General features: G+C 36.8%; 1 protein-coding gene across 1 annotated transcript in view; it reads left to right on the plus strand.

Annotated features, from left to right (window-relative positions):
• LOC128613313 (transmembrane channel-like protein 3) overlaps nt 1-13,111 on the plus strand; it is a 34,487-nt gene that overhangs the window by 12,951 nt on the left and 8,425 nt on the right. The window contains exons 11-17 of the mRNA XM_053633979.1: nt 2,183-2,292; nt 2,393-2,471; nt 4,434-4,709; nt 5,826-5,954; nt 6,104-6,171; nt 6,503-6,631; nt 12,215-12,325. Coding sequence (XP_053489954.1) covers nt 2,183-2,292; nt 2,393-2,471; nt 4,434-4,709; nt 5,826-5,954; nt 6,104-6,171; nt 6,503-6,631; nt 12,215-12,325 — 902 coding nt within the window. The remainder of the gene's footprint in view (nt 1-2,182; nt 2,293-2,392; nt 2,472-4,433; nt 4,710-5,825; nt 5,955-6,103; nt 6,172-6,502; nt 6,632-12,214; nt 12,326-13,111) is intronic.

Genomic DNA, 13,111 nt, shown 5'->3' on the forward strand with positions numbered 1-13,111 from the left:
TTGACGGTACATGGCCCCGTCCATCGTCCCTTTGATGCGATGAAGTTGTCCTGTCCCCTTAGCAGAAAAACACCTCCAAAGCATAATGTTTCCACCTCCATGTTTGACGGTGGGGATGGTGTTCTTGGGGTCATAGGCAGCATTCCTCCTCCTCCAAACACGGTGAGTTGAGTTGATGCCAAAGAGCTCCATTTTGGTCTCATCTGACCACAACACTTTCACCCAGTTGTCCTCTGAATCATTCAGATGTTCATTGGCAAACTTCAGATGGGCATGTATATGTGCTTTCTTGAGCAGGGGGACCTTGCGGGCACTGCAGGATTTCAGTCCTTCACGGCGTAGTGTGTTACCAATTGTTTTCTTGGTGACTATGGTCCCAGCTGCCTTGAGATCATTGACAAGATCCTCCCGTGTAGTTCTGGGCTGATTCCTCACTGTTCTCATGATCATTGCAACTCCACGAGGTGAGATCTTGCATGGAGCCCCAGGCCGAGGGAGATTGACAGTTCTTTTGTGTTTCTTCCATTTGCGAATAATCGCACCAACTGTTGTCACCTTCTCACCAAGCTGCTTGGCAATGGTCTTGTAGCCCATTCCAGACTTGTGTAGGTCTACAATCTTGTCCCTGACATCCTTGGAGAGCTCTTTGGTCTTGGCCATGGTGGAGAGTTTGGAATCTGATTGATTGATTGCTTCTGTGGACAGGTGTCTTTTATACAGGTAACAAGCTGAGATTAGGAGCACTCCCTTTAACAGTGTGCTCCTAATCTCAGCTCGTTACCTGTATGAAAGACACCTGGGAGCCAGAAATCTTTCTGATTGAGAGGGGGTCAAATACTCATTTCCCTCATTAAAATGCAAATCAATTTATAACATTTTTGACATGCGTTTTCTGGATTTTCTTGTTGTTATTCTGTCTCTCACTGTTCAAATAAATCTACCATTAAAATTATAGACTGATCATTTCTTTGTCAGTGGGCAAACGTACAAAATCAGCAGGGGATCAAATACTTTTTTCCCTCACTGTAGTTACGTATTAAATGCTTCTTTGGTTGGTGACGATGAACACCACTAATAATGTATCTTTGATTTTTTTTTAAAAATGCATCATAACCTTGCTATTAAGTGTAATGCATTTTCATAAGTAATTATAACAAGGTGTAAAAATGGCTTATCAATTATTTTATGTTATGAATGTATACATAAGTCATTATACATATAGCCTTCATTCAAAGTCTTACTACACAAGTCCTTTATAAAAAAAATATTGACCTATGCGTAATAATTATATTATTTATTAACAATTTTAAAATAAAAACACACAAACATTTAAAATGTCATCATGGAGTGCTTATATAGTGAATATGTTCAGTGGTTCCTCATTCCTTTAAGGCACTATCAATTATATTTTGTACTGTATTATGAAAACCCTTAACTCCTGATCAAAACCACATACTGACACATTATGTCAAAAATAATAAATTACAAAAACATGGCTGTTTTGTCCTAAACTATCCAAAAAAGACAAGAACACATAATGTAGCCCCCCTTTTTTTATTTTGGAGGGACAGGAAGCTAGAAGTTTCATACGTATATGTGTCAGTTGGGAAAGCACTCAGTGTTGGCTTTTTGAATGTTTATAATGTTTTTTTATAACTGTTAATAAAAAATTTACTTTATAATTATTCATTCTACATTATTACTTATAAAGGCTGTGTATGTGGTGCATGGTATTATAATGAAAAGTTATAACATAAATTATCAAAGAATTATTTAAAGCTCATTATTAGAGCTATATGAGGCATTATAAGGGGTTATAAGAGTTTACAAGATGCTTAAAAACAATTATCAAACAAATATTATATAAGCACAGTTATTATGATTTTATACTTCATATATTGTGTTATCATGATTTTCTCCATATACATTTCAAAGTTACATTATTAAACATATAGATAAACTTGGACATTCTATAAAAAAGAACCACCTCAATACAGTACATTGTTTGAGTGGTAATTAATAATTATATGATTAACAGTGATGTAAAAAGAATATATATATATATATATATATATATATATATATATATATATATATATATATATATATATATATATATATATATATATATATACACCTGCATGTGTATATTATATTACAGTGTGTCCTCTCTGTGTGTTAGGTGAGTGTAGTGGTCTCCCTCATCACAATGATCGCTCCCTCTGCCTTTGAGCTGGTGTCCCAGTTGGAGATGTACCACCCAAGAACCAGCCTTCGTTTCCAACTTGCCAGGTCTAATATGACTAAGACGTGCAAAAGTTAAAAAAAAAAAAAAAAGTTAAGGTTGTGACCCAGCTTATCTGATTTTCCATTTTGGATGTTATTTGTTCAGGGTGCTGGTGCTATATCTTGGAAACCTCTATAGTCTGATAATCGCCCTGTTGGACAAAGTGAATAGCATGAGCTCTGATGTAAGTGACGTTTTTGAATTATACTCCAATTCTTCAACAGACAAAAGCCTAACATAAGTCCAGCTTTCTTAAAGACATGTACTAAAGGTTCAAAAGATGTCGCCTTATGATACCACACTAATGACAAAGGAAATGTACAGTTTGGTAGCATTATTTCTGAACGTGCAAGGTGGAAGTTAATTAAGGAAATCCAAATCAGCAGGCAAAAAGCTTTATCACAGATACTATGGTCAGTAAGCAGACAAGCAAGGCAATGTAGCCAAAACAGAAGCAGAGTCGTGAATAAATGGGACACTAAATCGTGCATTTGTGAATTAGAGAATTGGCAAAACCTTGCAACAAATATCTGTGAGTGGAGAGGTATAGTGTGTAGAGTACAGAGTGTAATCAGTGGGTTCAAGATGAATTTTTGGTGGATTATTAAGATGTGGTGGTTTCTGGATTGGTGGCAGATCTGTGTGTGACAACAAAAATATCCAATATTTTAAAAATAACCAAATTAGGTCAATCTCAAGCTCAATGAATTTTCTTTTATTTTAATTATGTCAAGAATGGGTAGGGAAATAGATGCAAGAGCAGGCTTTTTATTTATTTATTTATTTATTTTTATTTATTTATTTTATTAAATTTGCAAGTGAATCATGGACTCTAGACAACATACAAGGAACAAACATGCATAGGTGGCACACAACAAAAGCTAGACAGTGAGTGCTAGACAATGAGTGCTAAACAAGAGGTGACTTATATACTAGTACTAATTGTGATATATACTAGTGACAAAATTAGGTGTGTTCGACTTTGTCTGCGGCTGGATGTAACCGATCGGCGATAGTTGCTTCTTGCAGTCGGGGGAGGAGTTGAAAATGGACCCATCAAGTCAGACACTTTCTGCTTCCCGTAGTGATGCTTGCGTGGTGTTTGCTTTCTTTATTGCAAACAACGTGGATTAACAGATAAACAGATATGTATTTTACATGTAGCAACCAGAAACACTTTTCAGTGAATAGGTTAATACAGTGCCTGTATGGACAAGAAGAAGGTTCAACATATGCTTGTATTATTTAAAAACCAATAAAATGGGGTCTATATTTTTTTTATCAGTTTTATTTTGATAAATATGACACAATATAACATTAAGATTACATGAAAAGGGTTTTTACTCTTATAAAAATACGGATTCGTGAGCCTTAGCGGAACTGATGGTGTTCGTATAAACATGAAAAGCACGTCATCATTGTCGTCGGTGAGTCCCGCCAATCATAAAATAGTTGTGTTGTCATCAGAGCTTGTCATTATCAGAGCTTGACTGAGGGAGCTGGCTGCTCTCATATCGCTATTGCGGTACTTTGATGCCATACGCTACAGTGACATGGCATCGGCGCCGTCTCAAGGTGGACAAAGATTCTAACCAGCCGCCAATCAGTGCCGCATGAATTTGAATACAGCTAAAGCGATTCAGGGGCTCATGGTCATGTGATATGGTGCATGCCATGGTCATGTGACATGCTGTGACTGATGGGTACTGTAGTGTATTTCAGCAACATTATTAGCACTAGTATGACAAATTAGTTATACAATATGTTGTGTTTAAATTAATCTGTCTCCATTATTTCTTAATGTAGTAATTTTACCTTACACATGAAATTGATTAAATGTTAGTTTATTTTAAATGTGAGATATTGAGCTATTTATGATATCCAGTATATGCAGATGCAGAGATTACACCATATAGTTTTTTGGGGGTTTTTATGTCTTGGCTCCAAAATGCACCACATAAGGGATGACCCAAGTAACATGATTGGGCTCCTATAAATTTTAATTAGTGCCCTGAAAACCATGCATATTCAAATGTGACAAGATATTCAGCTTCCACTAAATTCCCAAGCTATCCATCCATCTTCTATACCACTTATCCTTCCAATTCCCAAGCTAGCTTTATTTAATTCCATTTTTGTGTCTCAGATTCCAGGAAACTGGTCTGATTCCACCTCTTACCTGGCCACCATTTCCCAGCCTGCAGAGACTAACCTGTCCACCATCGTCCCAGAGATCACTGAGGGGAGGAATGGCACTTTCACCATGGCTGTAATGGAGCTGAACCGTACTACCATCACTGTCAAGCACGGTGTTGTGTCTGGACCATCAGCACTAGTACTAACTGGAATCAACCATTCCATACTATATGAATACAATTTCAAAACCCAGCAGGATCCATGCTGGGAGACCTATGTTGGGCAGGTGAGATTTAACAACTGACAAAAGTGTGTGCACACATGTTTAGAACCTAAAATAGAAAGCATTTCAATCGGAAACATTGTAAAGGTTAATACATCCATATGCCGAGCTGGTCCTATTTAAATCAAAAGTAACATTTTTTATTAATATTTCTTAAAATTATACTATTTTGTTCTATAAAGAGGTGTTTGTGTCAGTACACCATAGAAAGCCAAAAGTCAAAGAGAAACATCTTTGCAAAACATCCTTACCCAACTCATGCTACAAAAAAGGTAGATGATAATACAGTAGCACACTAGACTAAACTATGTCAGTATTACAAACCTTGCTAGATTGCACCATTGCTTTAAATTAACCTTGCCAATGTTGGGCCAAATTTGACAGGGTTTTTATGAAATTGTGCCTTTTCCAACCTTGATTTAACATTGGCTCAATGTTGGCAGGGCTGTTAGAAGTGCTCCTTGGCCAATTTTGGACTAGTGTTGGATGAACTGTAGTGTAGTGTTGCAGTTTGTTATGAAAAGTGTGGCATTTTGGCAAAATGGTGTATAGGGAGGGCCAACATAACTACTCAATATAGACATCGGGCCAATGTTAGTTTGCTACTTGGATCAACACTATTCTAATTCCATTTGCGGTGGATTCACACTGTATGAACCCAAATTTTTTAAGTACTGTACTCTATTAACCGAGCAATTTCTGCTAGCACTGTAGCTAACAAGCATTTACCAGCTCCTGTAGTAGATCAGTCTTTAAGCTAACGAATGTCCTCAATTTGCTCAAAAGCTATCATAAATATGGTATCAGTGCTGACAGAGAAAGAAATATGAAAATATAATGTCCTGTAGTAATTGTTTTCCTCTGGATGGCAATGAAATGACTATAGATTGAATACATAGATGCATGGATTGAATCATCAAGCCAGACAGTTACTTAATGAAACTATCAGTAGGCAGTGACAGTGCACATCAATTCTCCATGATGCAATCCATAGAGCTGATTTAATAGTCTTCCTCGAGGAGCTCTTCTAAGACTTTTCTGGAGGAGTATTGTTACACAAGAGGAGGACAAAGGCCAGTTAGGTAGAGTAAATGTGTCTCCTGCTTATTTTGGTTACAGGAAATGTTGAAGCTCTCGATCATTGACATGATCTTCACTGTGGCTAGCATTTTGTTGATCGATTTTATCCGGGGCCTGGTGGTTCGATACCTGAGCGACTGCTGCTGCTGGGATCTGGAGAGCAAATTTGTAAGAGTGATATTTTTTCAAACCTTACTTCCTATAATTGTTTACTGATGCCATGCATATTGTAAAATCTAAATATTACTTTGTTGTCAAGTTTTTTTGTTTTTGTTTTTTTGCATACTTAATAAATTTCATGTACACCTCTCTGACAGCCTGAATATGGTGAATTCAAGATAGCTGAAAATGTCCTACATCTAATATACAACCAGGGAATGATATGGTATGTAAGAGTAATAATAAACTTAGCATTTGTTGTGAAAGGCCACTGTAATAACTTCTCTATTGTTTACTTAAACCCCAATGAAGGTATTTGGAATTTAATGATATTTCCAGTGTATTGAGCATCATAATTCCCTGCCCTCTAAACTCTATTTCGCTCAATTTCATTTTACTCACAGTCCTCACAAGGACACACGGTGCTCCTTTAGCCCTCAGATTTGTAATCTGTTAATAATGGCTTGCTTTTGGCTGGGATCAGTACCAGCAGCTCTGGCAATGAGAGAGCATTCCAATAGCATATATAAATCTTTGTCATCTCCCTCACTCTGTAGGATGGGGGCCTTCTTCTCACCCTGCCTGCCTGCCTTCAATGTGCTGAAGCTAATTGGACTCATGTACCTGAGAAGCTGGGCTGTGCTCACCTGTAATGTTCCTCATCAGCAGGTCTTCCGGGCATCCAGGTCAGAAGGTGGCAATAAATATTTGTATTTAGTAAGTGGGATTTGGATAGATATTTATTTATGGGAATTAATAGATTTTTATCTATATAAGATATTAGAACAACTTACAGCAACATACAATGGCATCCCCAGGTTTTTGGGAATAAGGTTGCTGGGCTTACATTATACATGAATCTGCAAAAATGTATATATGTGAGAGCATTTGCCTATAATGCACCTAACATACAATGTAAGCCAAGCAACCTTATTCCCAAAAACCCAGGAATGCCACTGTATGTGAGGTGCTGTCATGTCCACTCCATTTCAGAACTCCAATCCTCAGAATGCACTGCCGCCTACAGACATGGCGGACTACAACTCCCAACTCCGCACACCGGCACACTCTCAGTCTCCAGAGTACTAATGACTATCAGCTGTTACCAATCACGCACACACATGCACATGCACACACTACTCTTTAAAAAGGAACTTCATTCACTAAGACATTGTGAAGTAACTCTTAGTTGTTCTCACTCTGACTAATCAAGCCATTGTATATCTTGCTGTTCCGATTTATCGACTTTGCTCGTATCCTGGTTTTTGTACTTTGTCCTTTTGGCCTGCCTTGACCTTGATTCTGCCTATTTTTGGATTTGTTTGCTGGACATTGTATTATTAAACTGGCTCAACTGCACTTGCATCCATCTCTGCCTCTCCATCATGACAGGTCCCTTATAAGTAAATGCTCTCACATCTAATCATTTTTGCAGATTCACATAAAATACTCAATCATTTACTTGACTAACCCTCACAAACCTAAATGTCTCACTTTCACCACTTTACCTCTCACATACGCAAGTGTTATCTCACTAGTGTTCACATAAATTCTCTCACATTCACATAAAATTCTCATGCATTTATTCATTTTCCCTTCTGGCTTAACATAAAATGCTTTCACATACAAATGCACATTTACCATTAGACATCTCATGTACAATATTTTTAGCTGTAACATCAAAGTTTAAGTTACATTAAAGTTTTATTTATAATTTCCTAACTTTTATTAGTTTTCATTCTCAAATTCACATAAAATGCTCTTGCATATACACAAATGCCTTCACATTAACCTCATTGCCTCTCACATACAGACATATGCTTTCATAATCACAATAAATGCTCTCACATCCACATGAAATTTTCTCCCTTTCACATAAACAGCTCTTGCACATACAAAAAGATGTCATATTCATCTATGTGCCCCTTACATTCACATAAAATGCCACTTTTACCACAATTCACATTTACCACTATACTTCTCATATTCACATGAAAAACATCCTTACATACACACACAAAATGCACTTTCCCATTCAAGTTTAAATAAAGACACAAATGCTCTCACATTTACTACGTTGCCTCTCACATACAGGTGCATCTCAAATATCATGGAAAAGTGAGTTTTTTCCGTAATGTAATTAAAAAAATGGAACTTTCATATAATCTAGATTCCTTACACATAAAGTGAAATATTTCAAGCCTTTTTTTTTGTTTGTTTGTTTTAATCTTGATGAGTACGGCTTACAGCTCATGGAAATGAGACAATGGAAAAATCCAGTATCTAAAAAATATTAGAATAAAGAATTTATAATAAAGCAATGTCGACCTGAGAAGAGCTCTAATCAGCTAATTAACTCAAAAAACCTTTTTACTAAAACCATCATTGCTCAGTGGTCCAAAGTCCTCTTTTCAGATGAAAGTAAATTTTGCATTTCATTTGGAAATCAAGGTCCCAGAGTCTTGAGGAAGAGGCACAGAATCCAAGTTGCTTGAAGTCCAGTGTGGAGTTTCCACAGCCAGTGATGATTTGGGGTGCCATGTCATCTGCTGATGTTGGTCCACTGTATTTTCTCAAGTTGAGAGTCAATACAGCGTCTACCAGGAAATTTTAGAGCACTTCAGTGGTTGTAAGAATGAAAAATACTGCATGTAAGGACTTTTTATGTGAATATGAGAGTGATATTACAGCATGCAAAGTCATTTTATGAATGTGCAAGCATCTGTGTCAGATTTCCCCTTACGCTGAGTGCCGGAGCATTCAGTGCACATGAACTGCCTGAAATGCAACAGCGTGCACTTCCGGGTTTTCACTGACTGTGTTTTCTTTTGACACGTCTGTTTTGTTCTGGTTTCTGTCCTGTCTCTGCCCCTGTTATGTTATTAGTTATTTCCTAATGTCTTAGCTGTTTTGTGAAATCTCCTTAGATTATGTTGTGTATTTAAGCCCCTTGTGATTCAATGTCAGGTCGCGAAGTATTGTGTGTTTCTGTGTTTATCGCTAACCCGTACCAATCCTTTGATCTGTTCCTAGATTCATGGTATTGATCCTGTTTTGCCTTCTTTTTTTCGTGTTCCATATTTGCCTTGTCTGCCCTGTTTGACGATTTCCTGACCTTTTGCCTGTTCTAGACCACGATTCTGCCCTATGATTTGGATTTGTCTGCCTGCCTCTCTTCATTAAAAGCTTTAACTGCACTTGAATCTGCCTCCAACCCTGTTACATGACAATCTGTGTGTACCTCATTATATATATATATATATATATATATATATATATATATATATATATATATATATATATATATAAAACAATAAGACACGTATATTTGAGAACAGACGAGATTTTATGAAACTATTGTACGCCACAGAAACTAAGATAACACATACACACACAAGCAGGGGTGAAAATTACTTTCACAGAGTGAATGACCTGAGTTTATAGCACAGTATATTATTTCACAGACCAGGACCTGAACGAACCATCAACTTTATCAGTCTAATTTCAATTCTTTAGAAGGGCTTTAAACTTAATATTATATGCACCAGATTAGCTAGATATGGAGGTACTGCCCTTGCCTGTTAAGGGGATTTCCTTGTTACGTTGTGGTGTTGAGGGGATTCCCACGATGGTTATTAGTCAGTGGTCTGGTCAGCGTTGAGTGGCATCTCGGAAGACCAACTGGAATGATGAATGAAATGGTGTCTAGTGTGAGGAAAGTTTGAAGTACTGGCTGCGGATGGTTTGAAAGCAGGTGGGCTCCAGGCTTGGACTCCAAGTAGTTGTTGATTGGAGACTTTCTGACACCTTTTTCCCTCCGATGAGATGAGTCCTGAGTTGAGCTGAGAGAGATGCCGAGAGCAAGTTTCTTTGGTGGTGTTGGATTTTAACCCTTACTGGCTAGGCCAGCCCTCCTAAGGGTTCCGATCAATCAGAGATTGTCTCAGGCCTAGATGTAAGCCATATGCTCTGCCCATGATGTTAATCAGTCCATTGTCTCTGCAGATGGGTGGTTCCATGCATTTCATGATGTATGAATTAAACTTTGTCCTGAAATATTAACATAAACATACAACGACATTCTACCTGAATTACCTTACTCTTATCCTTCAGGAAGTCACTCAGCAAACACACACATACCACACAAGACGTATACCAACTGTTGTTAAGTACACTACTAATAGTAAAACACAATAATCATACTAGTATTACTTATACTAATGCATGCTAAATAAATTAAACAATTTGTGGCAACTTAGTGGTTATAAACATGAAGAAAACAGAAGAAAACCTGTCAGAAAATAGGTGATTGTAGTTGTTTTAAAGATGTATCAATTTCCACAGTCATTGCTTATGTGGAGTGCTCTGATTGTGTGAAGAGCTGATTCAACAAAGGAAGCCCCCCTTTCTTCCTGAAGTTATCACTTTATGGGTGAAGGACCTTGGATTTTAGCTGTTGAGTAAGCCATCTGGTCTGACCCAAAGCCGTAAATGGTACCATGATGGTTCAGGGATATCTCTAACACTCTCCCTATTGTTGCAAGATGGTTTAGATAAGGTCTGAGTGAGGATTCCTCTGAGTACAGTCAGTTTGTAAAGTTTCCTGTATGTTGGATTTTTCTCTCTGAGAGTGTCCATTGTTTTTGTGTGTCTATTTTTGTTTGTGGGTCATATATCCTGCTTGTGGTTGAGATCCTATATATATACGCGTGAAAACTAGTGTATATGAGAGGTAAAATGGTGACGTTGAGAGCATACTGTGTGAATGTTGGAGGAAAAATGAAATGACAAAAATGTGATTGGTGAAAGTGGTGAAACAGCATCAACAGCACCTTATATTTAGACTTCTTGTACTTTAGAGAACATTTATTTTAAACAAGAAAAGTGTGTGTCTAAATTTTACATGAGAAGATGGGAGGCTGGATAGCACTATTATTTGTTCTTACTGAAATCCTCTTTTTAACAGGCCATATAAATCTGTGAAGCAGTGAACCTTCAGGCATTGTGTGAGTCAACGAGCGCATTCACTGTATTTTAGCTGGGATCTCTGACTAAATGAAATTAATTTAGCATGGAACATGACTTTATCAGGTGCCATTTAGATCAAAGACCAGTCAGCCTCAATGATCCAGTATAGTTTACTGCTCCCTTTCATTTCTCCCTTTCTCTCTATTGGCTCTGGAGTGCTGCTGAGTTTTGTATTCCTCCATCCTTCTCTTTTGGTTTCTTGATCTGATTTATTTAATGGCTATGTTGTCATAGACTGTTATAGGCTTATCAGTCAGTCACAGATGGGAGAATGTCATCTCTTTCACCCACCATCCATCTTCTTACATTGGGTATTTCGTATAAAGCCTTCAAACCCTGAATGCAGCGAAATGACTGCGGCGCATCAAGCAAGACCGTATAAAAATAAAATTCTCCCAACAGAATTATGTGAATCAGTGCCAATTCATGTGATGTGAAAGACATGTTTATTTATTTAAGTTAGTTCCTGACATGCAATTTGGTTGAAAAGCATTCTAAGATATTTTTTACTAAATTATTCCACTGATGATTCTGATAAGTGACAGCAGTGGTTGCATTACTCCAAGCTATGTCATTAAGCATACTTTAACAAATATAAAAAATGAGGATGTATTAAATCCATATAATCTTATAACTTACACTGGTCAGATTCAGAAGAAGCATCGTTGACCACCCATCCTTTGCTACTGGAGGTGGATGAACTCAATATGAATCAATTCACTGAAAGGGAAAGGGTGTGGGATGTGAAAGACATGTTTGTGGTTGCTTTGCGCTTACTTTCTCTAGCTGAACTTAGAGCTGTCAGTTTGGCTTTTGAGCCATTAGAAAACAAAATAGAGAGTATTTTGCATTTCTGTGTAATTTTCAGAAATGCAAAATACTCTCTCTCTCTCTCTCTCTCTCTCTCTCTCTCTCTCTATATATATATATATACATATATATATATATATATATATATATATTTTCCCCCTCAGTATCTACTAGTATGCATAAGGCTTCATCCTAGGTTTTGTGCATTGTCCAAATTTGTGTATCTATTTGATCAGAGAAGTGTCAGTCATGTCAATAATAAAAGACATTTGGACATTTTATATCAGTCCAACCAATATGATTTTTCATTTATGGTTTTATCAAGTCATTCTTTAACCAAGGTTTTTTGTGGTACATTTTTTGTCTGCCTACTATGATTTTCTTGTTAGCAGTGTTGACAACTCTGAATTTATTTTTTCTTTAATTCTCAGATCTAATAATTTCTACCTGGCTATGCTCCTCTTCATGCTCTTCCTCTGCATGCTACCAACCATCTTTGCGATTGTGAGGTACAGGCCATCACAGCACTGCGGACCTTTTAGGTAAATGAGTATAAACCTCCATTTGAAGCGATATATGTGTGTGTACAAACTGTTAAAGCTACTTTCATTAAGCCTCCCTGCTTGATCTTTGCCAGCAGCAACATACAGCCCCACCATATCCATATCAATTTTGTAGCTAGCTTGTCTTCAGTATTGTAGTAAAGTTACAAGGCTAATTTTGTAGCATGTAAAACAAACTTATAGCATTATGCAAACTGCATGTATAAATAATCACTGGCTTCAAACCTTGTCTTTTTGTTCAGTATCAGTCTTTACAAAATGACATTACCGAGCTAAAACATTAGTAACACATCTTGAAGCTAAAATCAATTTCTTCCTGAGCACATAGTTTGGTTTTATTTAGATTAAAATATTAACGATTAAATTATACTCTAGAAGTGTCTTGAATTATAATGTAATTCCAATTTGATATGTATCACAGTGCCAAATAATGTCATTTCAAGTGACTGTGTGATGATTTTACCCAATGCAAAACTACATTGTGTAAAATCTTTACACACTACAGCTTGTGTTAATTTTTAGCTTCACACCTCCAATGCAAAACATTGGAAATTGAAACAGACTTTGTATACCTAGCATGTCTTGACTGATTGACTACATTTAGTGGAAAGGTATTTATTTAAGTTAGTTCATAACACGCAATTTGGTTGATAAGCATTCTAAAACATTTGTAACCAAATTACATTTACTACTACACTTACTACTTAATGTGTATGTGTATGTGTGTATGTAGGGATGCTTGCTACTACTTAATTACACTTACTA

This window comes from Ictalurus furcatus, chromosome 10, assembly GCF_023375685.1.
Source record: "Ictalurus furcatus strain D&B chromosome 10, Billie_1.0, whole genome shotgun sequence".
NCBI classification, from domain to species: Eukaryota; Metazoa; Chordata; class Actinopteri; order Siluriformes; family Ictaluridae; genus Ictalurus; species Ictalurus furcatus.